This window comes from Ursus americanus, chromosome 12, assembly GCF_024610735.1.
Source record: "Ursus americanus isolate L20-20 chromosome 12, mUrsAme1.1.p, whole genome shotgun sequence".
Taxonomy (NCBI): Eukaryota; Metazoa; Chordata; class Mammalia; order Carnivora; family Ursidae; genus Ursus; species Ursus americanus.
Genome location: NC_142138.1, coordinates 32,441,531 through 32,462,756, shown reverse-complemented (window position 1 = coordinate 32,462,756; position 21,226 = coordinate 32,441,531). Strand labels below are relative to the sequence as shown.

General features: G+C 34.8%; 1 protein-coding gene across 1 annotated transcript in view; it reads left to right on the top strand.

Annotated features, from left to right (window-relative positions):
- Nucleotides 1-15,575, top strand: part of ADGRL4 (adhesion G protein-coupled receptor L4) — a 106,074-nt gene extending 90,499 nt beyond the window's left edge. The window contains exons 14-16 of the mRNA XM_045801936.2: nucleotides 12,174-12,265; nucleotides 13,611-13,779; nucleotides 14,159-15,575. Of these exons, the coding sequence (XP_045657892.1) occupies nucleotides 12,174-12,265; nucleotides 13,611-13,779; nucleotides 14,159-14,221 (324 nt within the window). The 3' untranslated portion in view covers nucleotides 14,222-15,575. The remainder of the gene's footprint in view (nucleotides 1-12,173; nucleotides 12,266-13,610; nucleotides 13,780-14,158) is intronic.
- Nucleotides 15,576-21,226: the final 5,651 nt, after the last annotated feature.

Below are 21,226 nucleotides of genomic sequence, written 5' to 3'. Positions count from 1 at the left end.
TTTGCTAACCTCTATCCTCTCTTTCTACAGTAAGTATACACAAGGAACATGTTTCCTCGATTATATCTTAACAAAGGAGATTTCATCATAAGGTTTTCATTGTCACAATAAATGGAACAACTGTTGCAAATGTTTTCACATAGAGTTTTTCTCATCCACCTTTTTCCTTTTCTAATACCTCACGATGGCTTATAACCATCTACAGTTAAAACCAACTACAAAAATAAGCCCATGGAATTCACTTACACCCATGGAATCACTTTATCCTTCATGTTTATACATTTCTAGTTCTCTCCACCTTTTGATTCTATTTTAGAAAAAGTAAATTACTCTTTCAAACACTGAAAAAAAAATCAGCTATTGAAATATTCCTAATGGAAACATGTTAAAAATATGAAGTGTGAATTTTTTAATGCCTAAGGTGATTATATATTGGGATGGGATTTTTAGCCATAATAAAATAGAGCAATTATTTAGCTATTACTTGAAGGGATGTGGGAAGATGCATTCCTAATGAGGCAGTATTCTGCCTACTTGTGATTAAGACATTTGTTGTGACCTAGCTGGGTGCTCAAGACTGTGTTTAACAAGTACACGCCATAAAATCCATGGGTGTGTAGTTTCCGTTAGATGCAAAATATTGCATATAAGCAAGGTACCCACCCAAAAAACAAAGGGGGTGTAACTTCATCCTTTCCCTTTATGCAAAATTATTCCTAGAGGGTCATTACATTTTGATAATGTGTAATATATCCTTCAGTTACTATTGCTATATCTATCTATGGATAATAGATTTCTAATAAGATATTGTTTTGTCAAATCTGTAAAATGTGAGACAAAAAAATATATAATTTTTTAAATGTTTAATCAAATTATTGTTTGAATGCTCTTTTACATAGGCCATAAAGGATGGTATAGGTATATTAGGTATAACTTCCTTCGTCCTTTTATTCATTCAACAAATGTTTATTGAGCATTTTCTATGTATCAGACGTTGTTCTATGCTTTGGAAATATGTCAGTGAATAAAATAGAAAAAAATCCTTACCCTTATGGATCTTGAATTCTGTTTTTGTAAATAAGCTTTTACTGGGAAACAGTCACATTACTTGTTTGTGTATTGTCTAAGGCTTCTTAGTGGTATGGCAAAGTTCAGTGGTTGTAATAGAGACCATATGGCCCTCAAAACCTAAGCTATTTACAATCTGTCCCTTTACAGAAAAAAATTTTCTGACCACTATTCTACACTAGAGTGATTTAAGAAAAGATAAATATTCTCTCCCATAAAATATCCCAGAATATCATATTGGATTCATGAAGAATATGTTTCTTATATTTAAGATATCTGGTAACTTTATCTATGGATTGCCCTTTGAAATACTCCTACCTTTTCTATAAATTTCTTGAAGATATCCAGATTTTAGACCTGGAAATTTCAGTTCTACCCTAGAGGAGTTTCAACAAAAAATGAGAAATTGTTTATATGAACAATAAATGTTTGACTTATTGTTGAATGATATTACATTATTGACTTATTGTTGAAGTATTTATTTTGCTGACATTATTTTAAAGGAAAGTCCTGAAAGTAGAAAGAGATCATCTGTTTTTTATTGAGATCATATTGCCCAAAATAAAGACTGAAAGATCTAAGTTCTGATATAAGATGCTATTTATAGGTCCAATGAGACTACCTCACAGAGTCATTCTTATCCAACTGTGAAGTGAATATATTATATTTACCATTGGGCATGTCAAATATTGAGACAATTTGGAAGAACATAGTTCCATATAAACATAATAGCCATTAGTGATAATAATCGATGTTTGTTGAGAACTTATATATTGAGCACTATTCTAAGTACTTTATATTAATTAGTTAATACATACAACCCTAGATGATAAATATTAATATTGTATCCATATTTTACATAGAAGGAAAACAAAATACAAAGAGTTAAATAAATTGACCAGTCAGTGAGTATCAGAGCTAAAATTCGAATCTATGAAGTGTGGCTCTGAGTCTGTTTTTCTATTTATTTTGAAGAAGCATCTGTTGTTTTTTTGTGAAACTGTCAAATTATTTAAGACAATGATCTCCACATTTTTTTGACTAAAGAACCCATCAGTAAAAAATATGTGACTTAATAAATGTTTACATCTTGAAAAATTGTATATGCTTACTAGTTTACTAATATGTGAATTATATAATATATATACAATGTATATTATTAAACATTCTGAATTCAAAATATTAAAGATAACAATACTTCAATTTAATAATTCTCAGTAAAATATTATTAGTTTTTTAAATGAAACATGGATTTTACTTTTAATACTGCAATCCAAAGGTCTGGATCTAAGTTTATCTTAACACTTGGCTTCAATGGCTATCAGAGCTGATACCTCACCAAGAGGCATTAAATCTGTATTTTAGTGTGACCGCATAATAGATAGATCATACTAAATGCTCTGTTCTAACACTTTTTTCTTCAAATCTTCAGTAATGCTTTCTAATTGCACTTTGCAATAATATTACCAAGAGGAATGTGTATTTAAATTCATAAATGGAATGCATTTAAAATTGTGCCATATTATTTTCCAGATATTATTTCATTTAATTTACTTCATCATGAAGAACAAAGCTATTTTCCAATGGTACATGACTTTTTAAAACTCTAAGTAGAAAACATTAAAAGAGACTGCTAAAAATGTGTTACTGACTTTAGAGAAATGATGTGTTGAATTGATTATGCATGACTTTAAATATGATTGAAAACTGTGGACCTAAATGCATACTTCAAATAGTCCTCTTAATAATCTGAAGTTTTAAATAACATTTTATCTAAATCTGATTAGATCTTCACGAATTTTTTAACTTGGTTGACTTACATGGACTTACAGTTTAGCTAGCAAATATGTTACTCCAGGGGTAGGGAAAATGTCCCTCTGTCATTGTCTCTTTTTATATTCTTGATCAGGATTAATTTTAACGCACAGTGTACTTGGAAACATTTGGGGTCTTGATTTTTTACTTAGGGTTACTTTATGAAAACTACATAATGTGATCTGCAAATCCACTTAACAGGCGCACATACAGCATGTTGCAGTTGGCCATAAGATAACAAAAGGGGCCAACCCCTACCTTTAGGTACAAACACTCATCCCGCTGAATGGCTTATATATGACATGTGGCTTGATATGACATCGAAAAAGTGAAACCACCAGTATCATACATATTTTAAATAGTAAACCTTAATTTTTCCTTGGAAAAAGATCAGTGGTAATTCTAATGTGTTCCCCCTGTGCCCAGTAGATTATTTTAAGGCATTCTACTTGACCACTGACATGAACCCAGTGACCATATCTGAACTCTAAAGGATAGAAGGCTCTGTTGTTCACCAGCACAGGAAGACTATCACATTCTTAGATCCTCTGACTGCAGAGAACAGTGAAGACAGTTGTCTGCATTAGGGGATCACTGGCATAACACACTAAATCCTACTGGTGTTTACAAGGCCTTCACCACTCGTGTCTTGACTAAGTTCAATGAACACATTAATGCCAAATAGCTAACCATATCACTACTCATTAATGTTTTACTCTTCTACTTTTAACCACTTCTAAAATGAAGTAACTGTTAGCAGGTAATATAATTAATAAATGTCTTAGCAGTTAAGTTCAGTGAATTTTTTTTATTTTTTACTTTTTATTATGTTATGTTAGTCACCATATAGTACTTCATTAGTTTTTGATGTAGTGTTCCATGCTTCATTGTTTGCGGATAACACCCAGTGCTCATTCCAAGTTCGTGAAATTTTAGATGTCAATTTAGCTTTTCTTTACTGGCCCTTCATGTATCTATCCTTTGGTAGTTTTATAAAGTGCTTAAGGGCATATCCTCTAGAACCTGTCTACTGGGTACGAATCTTTGCTCTGATACTTCCTAACTGTGCCACCTTGGGCACATTATGTAACCTCTCTATGCCTCTGTTGCCATAAATGTGAAATAAATAACGATGATGACAATTAGAATAAGAATTACCCCATAAAGTTGGTGTGAGGATGAAATGAGTTAAAAATAAAGAACGCTTACAATAATGTCTGACACATAGAAAATGCTCAATAAATATTGTTTTTGTCATTGACTCACATCTCAATGTTACAGTAGTTTGTATCTACCTGCAAAATGCTCTTTTATCCCAGAACAACCGTTCATCCAATTGTATACCCCAGTCAATGCTTGGTGGGAGAGCATTGCTATCTTCTTAAGTATAAACCTCAAGGTATTGGTACCATGAATGCTGTTAATATCTCAGATGTTCTATGAAGAATACTCTCTTCTGATAACATTTAGAACCTGTTTAGGTTATTTATTTATATTTATTATGTTCTCAGATAGTTTCAGATGTTTCAGATAACTCTTAATATTTTTCTCCTAGAATTGTAGACGGCATTCCTATATCTCTCTGTTCTCCTCTCTCCTGAGCCAAGTGTGGATACCCTGAGCTGAGGAGGATCTCTTAGGTCTGTAGATATTCCCAAGGCTGCTCAATCCTGGAATCCAGGAATGTGAAATCAGATGAGGCTTGTGATGTTCGGAGAGAGATGCTCCCTAGTAGCGTCATGTAGATCTATGTAGGGGGAAAGTTACTCCACTGCACAATTCTGACAACAGGTCAACAAATACTGTGGCATCATAATTTCTGGGAGTTTTCACTAACTTTATACTAATTCAATTTCACATCTAAGCTTAATAAATTTTATTTCTAGCCATTAGTTTATTTTAAAAAGTTTTTTTAATAGGTGCGTCTAATCCATTGCCTCCCAGCACAGCTTCATGATGCACACTGAGGCATTTCTAAGGGGAAGGAGTCCTGCCTAGCCTGGGTGTATTCTGCACTGTGCTCAAACCTTTTATATGTGCTTTCACCCACTATGTACTTTTAGGATATTTTATCAGTCCCTGCACATACACACATGTCCAGGCTCCACAACAATTACGGCATCTGAAAATTTACCCCCTCTTCCTTTGAGATCTCTTTTCAAACTGTCATACGTGGAGAGGGTGATGTCCATGGGGTTTTCTACTAAGAAGCCAGTGTCCTCAGATTACAGGAAGGATCAGATGTGAAAATAATTTTAAAGCTATGAAGTTATGGTTGTCAGACAAGATACAGGATGCCCAAGTAATTTGAACTTCAGATAAACAACAAATTAGTTTTTAAGTATGCCGCAAATATTGTATGGGAGATATTTATACTAAAAAATTATTTGTTGTATATCTGAATTCAAATTTAACTGGCATCCTGTATTTTTACTTATTAATGAAGCAACCCTACGAGAAGGGGCTATAAAGGTATGCATTACACAGAAGAAAATGTGATAGGTACAGTACAAACTGTATTTATGACTTATTGAAGAGGAAGTCCTATACTAGTTATAATTTGTGATCTCTTTAAGAAACACAAAAACAGAATCCACAAATAAGTTTTCATATAATCAGTTACTCACCAAATATCTAGAACATCAATAATAAATATGAGTTATTGATAAATTAATATTTCTTTTAAACTGGATTTTAAGCTTTTATTTAAAATATAAGAAACACTAGTTATAGGTATTTCATATATATATACACACACACATATATATGCGATTTATATTTTATATTTACATGCCTTTTACTTTGCATTAGTTTTCTGTTGCTATCACAACAAATCACCACAAATTTGGAAGCTTACAACAACAAATCTATCATTTCACACTTCTGGAGGTCAGAAGTCTGGGTACAGTGTGGCTCAGCTGTTTCTTCTGCTTAGAGTCTCACAAGGCTAAAATTAAGGCATTGGCCATTCTGAAGGCTCTGAGGGAGAATATGTTTCCACGCTTATTTAGGTGGTTGGCCAAATTTAGTTTCATGCGATTGATTTCCTTGCTGGCTGTTGGACAGGGGTCAGCCTCTATTTGGAAGGGCCTCCCGTATTTCCTGCCTGACCTGATGACTCCCTTTGTCTTCAGTTCTCTCTGACCTCCTCTTCTGCCTCCCCTTCTGTAGCGCCTCGATGCTGAATCTCTTGGCCTTCCTCTTTCATTTCTAAGGGCTCACATCTCACATTGGGTCCGACACGATAATCCAGGATAACTTCTTTATCTTCAAGTCCATAACCTTATTCTATCTGCACCACCCCGTTTGCCGTATTCACAGATTCCACACGTTAGTTGCACCTGTGGTCTTGGAAGGGGGGACATTTTTTTGCTCAGCACATTCCCCACGTTTTCTGATACTCTGGGATTAGCACTGTAAGTAAGACATTTAAAGGTGCGATTCCAATTGAGACCAAAGAAGAAAATCAGAATGAAGACAAAACTCAACTTGATTCCAATGTCGCTGGTAGATATTTTTCTTTAATTAAGAGATGATATCTTTTCATTTTAAAAGCTTCAATTGAAAACTACTGAGCCATCTCTGCAGTGATCTAGGGATTGAGAATGGGTCACTATTTTGGGGAGAGGTTGTTTTTAATGCCCTCTCAGTAGGCTGATAGAAATCCACTCTTTGTCCACGGCAGAAGAGGATTAACTAGGCCAGTTAATCTAAAGGTAATAAAACTATCTGAAAGGACATAGTAGTTGTGATCATGACACATTCTTAAATGAACCAGACTCCGTTTGATATATGTGAAAAATTAAAACATGGGTCTAAAAGTGCTGTAAGAGAAATTTTCTCATTCCTCCTGGTGAGATCTGACATCAGCATATAGATGGCTTCATCAATTATTGAGAAAAAGACTAAGAAAAGAAAAATGACTGATTGGGATGCTTCATTTTGAAGTCTGAATTTGAAGCCGTTGGGTCGAACGTACCTGTAGGTCTAAATCTTTCCGAACTAGCTCCTGCTCTCTCTCTCTCTGCTTATCTATTTAAATTTCTTGTTTAAAAAAATAAGGCACTTAAAAATTTTTAATGCACTCTGTCAAACATCAGAACATGTGTGCCGGACTTTGAAGCAACCGCATCTTTCAATGAAGGTAATAAACAGATCTCTGTGTAGATAAATATTCCTTAAGATGAAGCCAGGGGAATAATTTTAAATTTAAAATACTAGTTTCTCTCAAGGGTTAAGTTTTCACAACTTGAATGATTTTTTTTTTTCTTCACAGCTGTTTTCATTCTCTGTATACTCAAGTGCAGCAGTGAATTTCAGGGTTCTTATGTTTGCCACTAACGTTCTCATCTTGCTTATTCCTAGGAAAGTATTAAGGACTCCTAATCAACAAGCTAAAACTGTTTTTTAAAAATTGAAACAAAAATGATAACGAATGACTTTGTTCATTTGCAAGTCTTTAATTAACTCCTGTGCTTTTGTGGCACTAATATTTAGAGATGAATAATAAGGGAACCACAGCTGATAAAATCAGCACACATAGGTAAATATTAACGAGCAAAAGTATGAATCATTTTAAAGGCACCATTTCCTTAATTAAGACTCATATTAATGAGTTTTCTTGTATTTGAAAGAATCGCTCAGGTATTCAAGTCAGTTAACATTGAGGTAGCCTTGCCAGTAAACACAATGCTAGTAGTACCTTTCCGATTATTTAACCTAAAATGCACATATTTCTCTAGCCTCAAAGTCATGACTTCTGGAATAATTGCAAACCATTTATCATCCGCAATACTTTTTAATTCTATATAATCTTGTTTTAAGCTTTTGTTTTTATTTGTACTTAGTTCATAAAACATCCCCTCCAGAAAATGCTTTTCCATACCATATAAAAGGCAGTTTCAACTTAATTCCCACCTCTAAGTAAATAAAGTCATGTGCCTTTGGGTGATACTTATAATTTATGGTTTTTCACTCTATTTTAAAAAGGGTTTAAAGTAGCTTGTATATTTATAGATAAAGAGAGAATACAGGCAGTGTAAAAGCTGCAAATACAAGTTTTTCCACTTACCCCATATTTGCTAAATATTATGATGCTGCATTTGACTCTCAGTTTTGTTAAAGAAAAAAACTATTCTAACACTTGTTAAAATGGTAAGGAAGGCTTTTTTTCAAGACTATTGTGATAGGTGTCAAAACTATTGTAATATGGGAGAGAGATTCAGCTCAACTCTGAATACAATAAAGCCAGCTGGGGATTTACAACCAAGGATCAGTTTGTGTGGGGAGGGGAGGGGAGTACGTGGAAAATTACTAATTGCAGAAGGCAAGGGTAGGGAGAATTCTTGCTAAATTTACTTTAACAGGACTCTTGCTGAAAGGCAGGCCAGTGTGATCAGATATCAAGGGTGGGGGATGAGGAATTTAATTAGATATTGAAAGTGACCAGATATCAAGAGTGGTGGGATTCTCTCTAAGCTGATTTAGCAACATTCTTAATAAAACTGAATTCTGCAAAGATGGACAGTGAAGCCCAACGTTGAGGCTGACTACAGTTTGGTCAAGGAGAATTTTTTTTCAGTGTTTCAAAGACTCAGGCAAGGGAACGTGTTTGCATACAGAATTTGCATTGCCTAAAACAGTAAAGAATACCATCATCGTCTGTATTTCCATAGAATTGAACTCAGGTCTGATTTTATCATTTGGGTTTCAGTCTTTCATAAACATACAGTGGGAGACAGTATGTAGATAAGGTGACATTTAAACAGAGGTGGTGAGGGAATTTGCCTTGGGAATAGCTGAGAGGCCAGCCAGTACAGCCGCCCTAAGGCATGCTGGTGGGCTGGTTGAAGGACAGAGAATCCAATGTGAATGTAACAAAGTGATCAAAGGAGAGAGAAGTAGGACTGGAGAGAAGAGGTAGAGAGAGAACCAAATCATTCCAAACCTAGAGGCCATTGTGCAATCTTTAGGTTTAACTCTGAGTGCGATGGGAAGCCATCAGAGGGTTCTGAATAGAGACATGGTCTGACTTAGATTTTAAAGGGATCCATCCGACTGCTATAATGAGAACAGATTGTAGAAGGGCAAGGATGGAAGCAGAGAGACCAATTCGGGGCTTTTGTGATAATGTGGCCTCTCTCAGGATAGGCGCTCTGAAGACAGTAAGTGGTAGTCCTCTTCTGAGTAGATTTTAAAAGTAGAGCTGAAGGCTTTGCTGATGAATAAGGATAATCTGCTACAAGGATGAGACAGCTTTTTCTGGAGGTGAGGAAGATTGAAGCAAAAATAGGTTCTTTAGGGGGAAGATCAGCAACTTGATTTTTGACATGTTCAACTCCTGATGCCTCTTAGACATAGTGAAGCGATCAGATAGGGTGTAAAGATAATATTTTGAGCCATTGGATCTGATCACCTAAGAAGTGAATATGCAGACAGGTCCAATGACTGATACACTCAGTAATCACTGACTTTCTCTGGGTTACCCTCCTTTGGCTTTACTGGTTGTTCAGGCTGGCTTAGAAATCACATGTGAGGGTGTCATTTACCTGTGTTCTTTTACTCCTCTGTGGAAACAATCACTTGGCACTTACTGAATAGTGTTTGACTTGCCTATTGACTGGTCATCTTTTCCATTGTACTGTAAGTTCTTTAAGGAAAGCCTTAAGTACATAAGTGTTCTTGAATGACAGAATAAATTAAAATCCTTTGCATTTAAGATAAAATCTAAGTAATATTAATCCCCATCTACTTCACTCATCTCTACTCATGCTACCCTTCCCTTTGTTGACTCCACCCCAGCTACCTTTGCTAATTCCTTCAAGATCTGCCATATCCTCAACTCTCTCAAGCCTCATGGATTCTTTGATCTGCTAATGCATTAGAATTTATTAGGTCTTGGTTTAAATACTAAATCCTAAGAGAAGTTCCTCCTGAACCTTTATCCTAATCCACCCTCATTTTGTCTATCCTAAGAATCCAGATTTGTGACTTGATAGCATTTATCAGAGTTTGCATATTTATAAGTATTTATGTCCTTATTTACTATATATTTTCTTAATAAGGTTATGAGAACAAAAGACAATGCCTGTTGTGTTCATTAATACGTACCCATTCCTCACCACTATACCAGAGACTTGGACCCTTTATAAAATGTTTAGAATACATATAAAAAGCTTCATATATTTGTATCAGTACCAATGAACATGGGTAATAAAATCAATGTATTTGTGATTTTTTATTACATAAACCATAACACCTTTTGATAAAGATATTTTAATCTGTTTCTCTTGTAGTGGGGAAAGTATGAGATTATGGAATAAGAATTAGTCTTCTACTTGTCAGCAGCACCTGGTTTTTATAAGTATGTAAACATTCTCCCTATTGTACAGAAAAATGTACTTTCCAGAACTGTATCACCCGTAGGGAATGTTCCGTTGCTGCTCTCTGTTATTTTAGCTTATGATGTGGAACACCATTTCCAATGTATATGGACTTCTGAGAAGACACAGCCATATGAGCAACTATTTTTCAAACCCGTTTTATTGAAAAGAGTTTAAGAAACTTTAATATTATAATCAGTAACATGGAAAAATTATGGATCTAGAGAACATTTTTTTTGTTAAAGTTATCTCATAATTTTTTGTTGATAAATTCAATATAAATACCTCATTAAAATTATTTTCAAATATTCAAACCAATAATGGTTTGGCATATTATTTATACAACCAACTTTTAATACTTTTTATTATTTAAAAAAATATATACTTATATTTACAAAATTAAATACAATTGTTGTTTCCAAATTTATTTAAAGAACCTATAGCTATAAAAACCTAGAAAATACTATGTATCCCCTTTTCATACAAAAAGACTCCTTACAAAATTAAATACTATTAAATTATCATTTCAGTTAGTTATTTGAGCCTAAGATAGGGTGGAACTATCAATTCAATCACTTTTAATATGCTTTCTCTCCCCTCTGCAATTGTTGAAGTCTTTCCTTTGAAAGGAAGAATTACTGTTATTAGAATTAATTAATCATATAATTAGAAGTGATGGACATTCGGAAGCAGGAAGAAGGGAATAGACTCTTATTCCTTTAAGATTTTCTCTTAAGGACCTCTCCATGGAGAAGTGACAACATGAAATTATCTGACCTGTTCTTTCATACTGCTTTTTATAATAGTAATTAATAAATTTTGAGAAGCTATATAAAACTGTAGAATACAGATGGAAAAAAACAATTTTTTGATACTATAAGCTTTTGAAATACTAGTGTAAGAATTAGGTAAAAATTACACTATTGCACTTTGCTATTATTACAAAATGGCTTTGGAAAAAAATCTGGATTAATAAAATATATTCAATAAAGGATCAATCTCCAAATTATTTTTATAATATTTAATATTTTTAATTGTTAGTGTTCTCACATTAAAGTAGATATACATTTAAAATATACCCTTGATTTAGTCTTTTGGCACCACAAATATGATTTTAAGTTTTCCAAAAATACAGGAAAAGAAGACACTTTTCATAATGCAGTCACTTTAAAAGGAGTGAAAATTGTATGTACTCTACTTAGCCCATAATAAGAAATACAAATAGAATGATGTGTCTATTAATAAAAAGTATATACCTTTATTTATTTCATTGATCAATATTTTGAAGGCTTCTGAGGTCAACTCTAGGGAAAGGAAATCTGAGCATAAATATTAGGAGACATGGCTAGATGAACCATACAAAAGAAAGTACACTCAAAACGTTTTCTAGCAATAGAAATTGAAGGTGTTTTGTTGGGTTTTCTAATTCCTCTGAATATTTTTTCCAGTTTCATTTTTTAAAGGTTGACAGAATTACCACTAACACTTCTCCTTGAAGCAGCACATAATTTAATGAACAAAAATTTGATTTCTCAAATGTTCACAAAGTTTTTCAAACCAAAATGTAACTTTAATATGTATATGAATCCTATTATTGGCAGCAGACGATACTCATCAATCTGTAGATGTGATCATACATCTGAAGAAGTTTCTTGAACAGGGTGCTTAATATGTTCTGGCAAATTGTACTACCATTTGTACTAACAATTTTCAGTGATATCATAAAGATCAGCCACAGATTTGCTTCTTAAATCTACCAGAGGGTTTATACTTGGTAATATACATAAAAATCCCACTATTTTCTAGTTTCTATCTTATTTGAAATATTTACTATGTATTTACTTCCTTCATATGTATCTAATTGACTATGAAAATTATCTCTTCTTTGAAATTCACTTATTTTCTCAGGTTAATCTCTTGGCTTTTGGATTTATCATATACAAAGTTTTCCGTCACACTGCAGGGTTGAAACCAGAAGTTAGTTGCTATGAGAACATAAGGTAAATGTCTCTTTAACTCTATTTCTTTAGTAGTTAAAAGCTTTAGTAATTTCAGGCACAAATAATTCTTGGAAGGACTATTTTTTAAATTATTTTTTATACTTTCTTCTGCCATATTTAAAATACTTACTGTTAAATAGCATTTAACATGTTTAATAAGACTATAATCACCATAGATTAAATGGTAAGTAAAGCAATTTTTTCCAACATAATCCCCTTTGAAAGAAAAGATGATGGTTGTGTTTTAGGGCAAAAATAAGCGTTACTGATTTTCCTTGGAAAACATTCCTCGGAGCTTAGTAACTGTGTTTCTTTTTTGTGACTCCTTGTTTGCATGCTGCCATGATTTTTCCTTCAACCCTCTCTTTAAAACTGATTTATTGAGACCTTGCAAATGGTTTGTTCAGGAAAAACTGAAGTGTACTATAGGGAACATTAGAAACGACTAACGTTTGTGTTGCTTGGAAACATTCCTGTAGTATTGAAACTACAGGACAAGATTTACAGTTCGGATTTAACAAACGTTTGATCGATTATTTTCTTCTACCCCTCACCATTCATAGCTTCATGTAGTGTGCTGCTTTTAATAAAGTTGAAAATGACTCATTTTCGGAGGTACACTGCTAAAACATCTTCTGCAGTACAGAATGATTGGACAAAGAATGAGTGAGAAAATAATCATTAGTTACCTCATTTTCAAAGCAATGTCCTCAGTGAGCCGGACTGAATATTGCTTGACCAAAGTCATAGGCAGTAAGTTGAAAATATGTAAGAGTGTCATTTTTTTTTTTTTTTAAGAAATCAGTATTCTGACATGAATTTATTTTTAGGTAATTGTATTGCAACAGTGAAAAAATAATAATCTAGTTTTATCTCTTATACTTTCTTGAGCAAACCTGAAAGGAAAGCAGAAGCTTCCTTTGATGTCATGCGCATGTACTGACCCAAGCCCACGTGGTATAGTTTACAAGGTTTCTTAGGGAAAATACCTCCTAGCAGATATCTGTCTTACCTTCAGGAATTATTACAACATTTGATTTGAAGTCAAAGCACATACACTGCAGTACACTAGATAAAATATTTTAAGATTAAGGAAATTCCTTGAAAAATACCATATTTTAATAATATTGCCTTCATTTCGGAAGCACATCCCTGCCCCGGGGCACTAACATACCCGGAAGGCTGTTCCCTGAAGCTAAAATAATTTGTCAGTTTCAAAATCCCTTGTGGTCTTTGTAGATTTCTTCATTATACCAAGAACTGTTTTCCCACATAATTGGAGGAGTCTAGGGCTGTGTTGAGTATATGTAGTTTTCTTAACTGAAACATTTCAAATATGTTCTAGGTCATGTGCCAGGGGAGCCCTTGCTCTCCTATTCCTTCTTGGCACCACCTGGATCTTTGGGGTCCTCCATGTTGTGCATGCATCAGTGGTAACAGCTTACCTCTTCACCGTCAGCAATGCCTTCCAGGGGATGTTCATTTTCTTATTCCTGTGTGTCTTATCTAGAAAAGTAAGCAGTTTTATTTTATTTTTGTTCATTTGTTTGTTTTTTAATTTTGGTCAAACCTACAACATATTCATGTAGCATCCGTTACCAAACTGATAAAAATTCTTATTCTCATAGATTTGTGTCGAGTCTTTATAGCCTCAATACAGTACACTTTACTATCAAAGTAATCAGAACACCTAGCTGTTCATATGGAAATAGGCTTTCAAACAAAACTTGTTCTTAGGAATGTAAACATAGCTTCTAATAATTTGAGCAGATTCTGACAGATGAGAAAACAATACTTTTGAAAACCAAATGTAACGATTTAATGTGATTTGAAAATAATTCGATGTGATTCTTCCAATTATGTTTAACATTTTCTTTTCTTTTCTCTTTTTAGATCCAAGAAGAATATTATAGATTATTCAAAAATGTTCCTTGTTGTTTCGGATGTTTAAGATAAAAATAGGGAACTATGGATAATTGTTGCTACACGTAAAAAAAGCCAAGCTGTGGACGGCCAATGTATAAAACTGACTTGAACCAATTATCTAATTATTAATTACTAGATAATCAACTATTTTAAATCGGTTTTTCTGTTTACAGTGTAGGAACTGTAGATAAGATACATAATTATGTACCATATGGCTATAGTTTGCTTTCCTACACGACATAGTTAGTTATGTCAAAATAGTATTGCAGATACGTGAAAAGTAATTGGTTTCTCAGGAGTGATATCACTGCGCCCAAGGAAAGGTTTTCTTTCTAACACAAGAAATATATGAATGTCCTGAAGGAAACCACTGGATTGATATTTTTGTGACTCATGTTGCCTTTGAAACTAGTCCCCTATCACCTTGGTAATGAGCTCTGTTACAGAAAGTGGAATATGAGAGAATGAAGGGGCAGAATGTAAAGCAGGCAAAAGGAAATGGCTATTATAACAATGAGATATATTTTGAGTAAACTTGTTTTTTTGTAAACTGAATGAGAAATTATAGATAAAATAATTGAACAAACACATCTTACCATTGTGTGAATTGTTCTGAACTTAAATTTCTACTAAAACAACTTAGATTTATATTTGTTATATCCATTTTCTTTCCTCATATTCTAAAAAAGACACAAAATTTCACAAATGAAATGACAAACAATTATGTTCTGTTTTTTAGGTTAACATCATAATGAGATATATGCTGTTTCTATACTTATTTCATATATTACAATACATAAATGTGTCAAATTATAATATTGTTTGTGGCTGTAAGTGTAAAAATAGTGTATATAAAGCTGAAGTATTCTATTCTATAACCTCTCAGTTAGTGAAAAAATATTGTTATCTCATAGGGCTGGTATATTTGAGTTCTTTATTTCTTTTAATTTTAGAAATATTATAGCTCACATCACAATATTCCCTTTTAACTTACTATTTTTAAAAGGGCATTGTAAATATGAAAGTATTCAGAAAGTGAATTGCTATTTTTTTCTGTTCAGAAAAGTACACATTTAAAAATGTTATTTATAACAAAGAAATCACTGAGAACTGTAGAAATGTTCACAGTGGATCTATTTTCTGACAGTTTTCTACTATCTATTAAAGCATATCTGCTTAAGTGTATGGCTTCTATCTATCCTCAAATCTTCTCATTAAAATATAGAAAGCAGTGATTTTATTTCAAAAATATGTAATTGTCTGCACCTACCTGTAAAAGTATGCCAATACACTAAATGTCGTGATTTTAAATTAATTTCTCCAGCTGTTAAAATGAAGTCTGTCAAAATTTGCTCTAACAAATAAAATGTTGTCTAAATGAATATAGCTACTGCTTTGCCGAGTCGTTTTCTGAAGAAAGATGAGCTACCTGCCAATATGTCTTATACATTTTTAGAGAATCCATGATAAATTTTCATTATATCTTCTGATCTCTTAAATGCTAAACCTATGACCCGCTATTATCATTGTCATTACAGAATAGTGTTAGAAGAATGTGATATTGGAAAACTAATCTGTTCAATCAATATATACAAATGATGTATGGTAGGCAGAATAATAGCTCTCCCAACACTTCCACGCCCTAATCCTCAGAATCTGTGACCGCTACCATTAGGTTACATGGAGAGGAGAATTAAGGTTGCTAATCAGCTGACCTTGACATGGGGAGATTATCCTGGATTGTCTGGGCAGACCCAATGTCATCACAAGGGTCCTTTTAGATGAAGGAGAGACGGAGGGAGAAAAGGGGACATGTCAGAGTGACACAGCCTGAGACATTTTGACCAGCCATTGCTGGCTTTGAGGATAGAAGCAGTCCACAAGCCAAGGAATGCCAGCAGCTTCTAAAAGCTGAAAAAGGCAAGGAAACGGATTCTTCCCTAGAGCCTCTAGAAGGAAGTCAGCCATGCTGATACCTTTATTTTAGCCCGGGAAGACCCGTTTTGGACTTCTAACTTCCGGAACTGTGAGATAATAAATGCATATTATCTTAAGCCACCAAGTTTGTTGATAAGTTTTCATAGGTTTATTGATAATTTTCTTATAATTACAACTACCATAGGGAATATTACAGAAATACGTAATAGCATCTTTAGAGACAAGAAATTGTTCATACCATTAGGGCAAACCTTAACTCTGGATCTTGTTCTTATCAACCCTCCCATAGATATCATTGGATAAAGACTGTATTCTCTAGCATGCTGGTTCACAACCGTCTTGGGAGTTTCCTGGGTATATTCTGAAACCAGCCCCCATATGTGGAGGACCAGGAGAGACCAAAGAGGCAGGCCACTCTAGATTGGGAGGTGGCAAGTTCAATAAGCAAGAAAACTTGTCTTATGAGATTTGTCTTGGGTGGCCACAGATGAGTACATCTCCTCACCTACTCGCTGAATCTTAAAAGTTTATATAGAGGCCCTACCTAGATTCAGTCACATGTACCATCCAGGCAGTTTCAACACCACATTCCTATCTCAAGGCTGCAATATTGGGGCAGCTTCTGGGAGCAATGAAGACGAGAAAAATGCACATTCCAAGGACTCTGAAGGGGTAAGGAACCTCCAAATCCCAGGTCTAACTTGCAGGTCAACAAGATGTCAAGTCTTCTTGATGACCTCTTCCAACAATGAGATTTCAGACCTTCTCATACCTGCTTACCTCCCTGGTTTTCACTTTTTCTATATGAAAATTTATTCAGTCACACCATTTCTCTTTCCCAAAACTTATCATTGTTTACCAGATTCCCAATTCCTGGACTTTCCTCCTTGTTACCATCATTACCCTAACAAACATTTAGTTATCCCTAATGCGTCTTTCTCTACGAAGCCTTCCTGGGCTCACACAAGGAATTAATCACTTCCACCTTTGTCACCACTTTATCTAACACTTAACCTATTTTAACATTCATCACAATGTATTACGATTATTTAGACTAAGCTCAGGACATTCATTGTACCTAGTTCTGTTTTTCCTTAACAGCAGGTAATGAATGATATTAAAATGGCAGGTAATTTTTTTTTTCTTTTTTGCTTCCTGAATCAGTGTAACTGCCTTCTGCTGCCTTATGCTCACATGACTCTGGACAGTCTGCTTTTGCTTTAGGTTCCACACTGGAAACCCATACAGTGAACTGGCTTTCTCAGGTTAACCCCCGGTGCTTGTCTCTAACTGTTAGGAGGTTCAGTGGAAAAGATGGCCCAGCAATCTCAATTGGGTGAAGTACAGCAGGCAGAGGAATTAGACTACCAGTGTAGCCTTGAGCTCAGACTACGGCTTCAACTCAGTTTTTCCAGGAAAGACGTTTGGGGATTTGTAAGGAGCTTACAAAACTCCTAATGAAGTAGTGATTTATTTTCCATTTGGCTGTTATTCCTCATGTACAACTCACTTCCCTGTTTGATAGTGAGACAAATATTAGGATTTTAGACTCAATCTCCTCGATCCCTAAAACAAATCACAAATTCTGTTATATTAACTTACAAACTCTTCTTTTCTTGACAAATAAATGGGGATGAAAGGAGATTACAGGATCTCAAGAGAGCCAATCAAATAATTCAGTACTTTAAGGTTAGCTTCAAACAGTGAGAAGAATGGACACCAAAAAGCATAAGATAAATTCCCTGTGAAAACCTATTAACTAGACATAATAATCCCCTAATTTAAAAAAAAATGTTGCTTTGTTGATTACACTGTATAAATATATTCACACACAACATAAGTATATATATATTTACAAAGAATATAATAATTAGAAAAAGTACTCAAAAATCTATCTGCAAATAACCCACCTCTGCATGCTAGGCACAACCAACAAACGGTACTTACTAATTTGATAACATCATTTCTTTAGTCCCTTTCAATCAATGCCACTCTCCTAAAATTAAACAATTCTTAATTTTCTACATATTCAATTTAACTTATCATACCTATCTTCAATGCCTTACACAGTAGGAGTTTTTTCTATATATTGATATTATTCTCTGCTTTCTCCAACATGAAATCACTGAAGCTCATATTATGGATCCAGAAAGAGTACCCATTGTTGAGGTTTTTCTGGAATGTTTTCTCCCATGCAAATTCTACCCATCATTCAAAACCTCCCTCTATGAAACCTCTCTGATCAATTTGGTCCTTATTAGTTCTCCAATCTACCACAGCCATAGCACAGAGAGAGTACACAAGATAACATAGCACTTAGTAGGAGTCATTGTGAAATTGTCTTTAAGTTCAAACTTAAAACTTCCAGGTTTTAGATTACAGATATGAGAGAAATAAGAGACAAGGCATTTAAGGGGGGGGGGGAGAAAATTACTTCTTGAAAGTTGATAAAGATTTCAAATTATTACATTGCATGATCTCACTTAATTATCACAATAACATTGCAATTCTATCCTCATTTTTCACTGTGAAAAGTACTCAATGTCACATAGCTAGAAAATTGCAAAATCAGTGTTCAAAGTGAGAGCCCCAGCTCCTCCTGCTCCCCCATGGGAACTCAGGAACTGGCTCACACTCTCAGGAAGTTCCACCATTCTGTGGCCAGGAATTCATACAGGAGGAGGACAGTAATCCTGTTTATGATTATGTTCTCTTGGGGATGACAGGCTTTGATAACATGGCATTTTGATATGTCTTTTCCACATGTGTATGCAATGTAAAATACATGCATATCACATATTTTAAGGTGCAATGTTTTCTCTTCTTTTCTCTTTGCTTAGTTGCCATTTCCTCGCACATGTATTTCTCTTGTCCCCATTCACACCCTCAGCATGGCAATTCACTTTAATTACCTGTTATATATTCTTCCATATTGTTCTTCCTATTTTTATCATTCTATTCAAATCATTAATAGAAGATTACATTACATGTTTCTCACATATTGAGTTTGAGAAGTTCTTTGTAGATCTTGGATACCAGTCTTTTATCTGTAGTATCATTTGCAAATATATTCTCCCATTCTGTGGGCTGCCTCTTAGTTTTTCTGACTGTTTCCTCGGCTGTGCAGAAGCTTTTTATCTTGATGAAGTCCCACAAGTTCATTTTATCTTTTGTTTCTCTTGCCTTTGGAGATGTGTCATGAAAAAGGTTGCTGTGGCCGATGTCGTTGAGGTTGCTGCCTATGTTCTCCTCTAGGATTTTGATGGATTCCTGTCTCACATGGAGCTCTTTCATCCATTTGGAGTTTATCTTTGTGTATGGTGTGAGAGAGTGGTCAAGTTTCATTCTTTTGCATGTAGCTGTCCAATTTTCCCGGCACCATTTATTGAAGAGACTGTCTTTTTTCCACCAGATGTTTTTTCCTGCTTTATCAAAGATTAGTTGCCCAAAGAGCCGAGGGTCCATTTCTGGGTTCTCTATTCTGTTCCATTGGCCTATGTGTCTGTTTTTGTGCCAATACCATGCCATCTTTGTGATCACAGCTTTGTAGTACAGCTCGAAATCCGGCATTGTGATGCCCCCAGCTTTGTTTTTCCTTTTCAACAATTCCTTGGTGATTTGGGGCCTTTTCTGGTTCCATAAAAATTCTTTTCTGGTTCCATACAAATTTAAGGACTATTTGTTCCAGTTCTTTGAAAAATGTCATTGGTATTTTGATCAGGATAGCACTGAAAGTGTAGATTGCTCTGGGTAGCATGGACATTTTAACTATGTTAATTCTTCCGATCCATGAGCATGGAGTATTTTTCCATCTTTTTGTGTCTTCTTCAATGTCTTTCAAGAGTGATTTACAGTTTCTAGAATATAGATCCTTTACGTCTCTGGTTAAGTTAATTCCAAGGTAAAGTATGGTTTTTGGTGCTATTGTAAATGGGATGGATTCCCTAATAAACAAATCATAAAATGGGCAGAAGATATGAACAGACACTTTTCCAATGAAGACATACAAATGGCTAATAGACACCTGAAAAAATGTTCAAAATCATTAGCCATCAGGGAAATTCAAACTAAAACCACACTGAGATACCACCTTATGCCAGTTAGAATGGCAAAAATTGACAAGGCAAGAAATAACAATTGCTGGAGAGGATGTGGAGAAAGGGGATCCCTCCTACATTGTTGGTAGGAATGCAAGTTGGTACAACCACTCTGGAAAACAGTGTGGAGGTTCCTTAAAAAGTTAAAAATTGAGCTACCCTGGGGCGCCTGAGTGGCACAGCGGTTAAGCGTCTGCCTTCGGCTCAGGGCGTGATCCCGGCATTGTGGGATCGGGCCCCACGTCAGGCTCTTCCGCTATGAGCCTGCTTCTCCCACTCCCCCTGCTTGTGTTCCCTCTCTCGCTGGCTGTCTCTATCTCTGTCAAATAAATAAAATCTTTAAAAAAAAAAAAATTGAGCTACCCTATGACCCAGCCATTGCACTACTGGGTATTTACCCCAAAGATACAGACGTAGTGAAGAGAAGGGCCATGGGCACCCCAATGTTCTTAGCAGCTTTGTCCACAATAGCTAAATTGTGGAAGGAACCGAGATGCCCTTCAACAGATGACTGGATTAAGAAGATGTGGTCCATATATACAATGGAATATTACTCAGCTATCAAAAAGAACGATTTCTCAACATTTGCTGCAACAGGGACAGCACTGGAGGAGATAATGCTAAGTGAAATAAGTCAAGCAGAGAAAGACAATTATCATATGGTTTCTCTCATCTATGGAACATAAGAACTAGGAAGATCGGTAGGGGAAGAAAGGGATAAAGAATGGGGGAGTAATCAGAAGGGGGAATGAAGCATGAGAGACTATGGACTTTGAGCAACAAACTGAGGGCTTCAGAGGGGAGGGGGGTGGGGGAATGGGATAGGCTGGTGATGGGTAGTAAGGAGGGCACGTATTGCATGGTGCATTGGGTGTTATACGCAACTAATGAATCATCGAACTTTACATCAAAAACCAGGGATGTACTGTATGGTAACTAACAATATAATAAAAAACATTTTAAAAATTTTTAAAAAAGAAGATTACATTATAAAAACCTC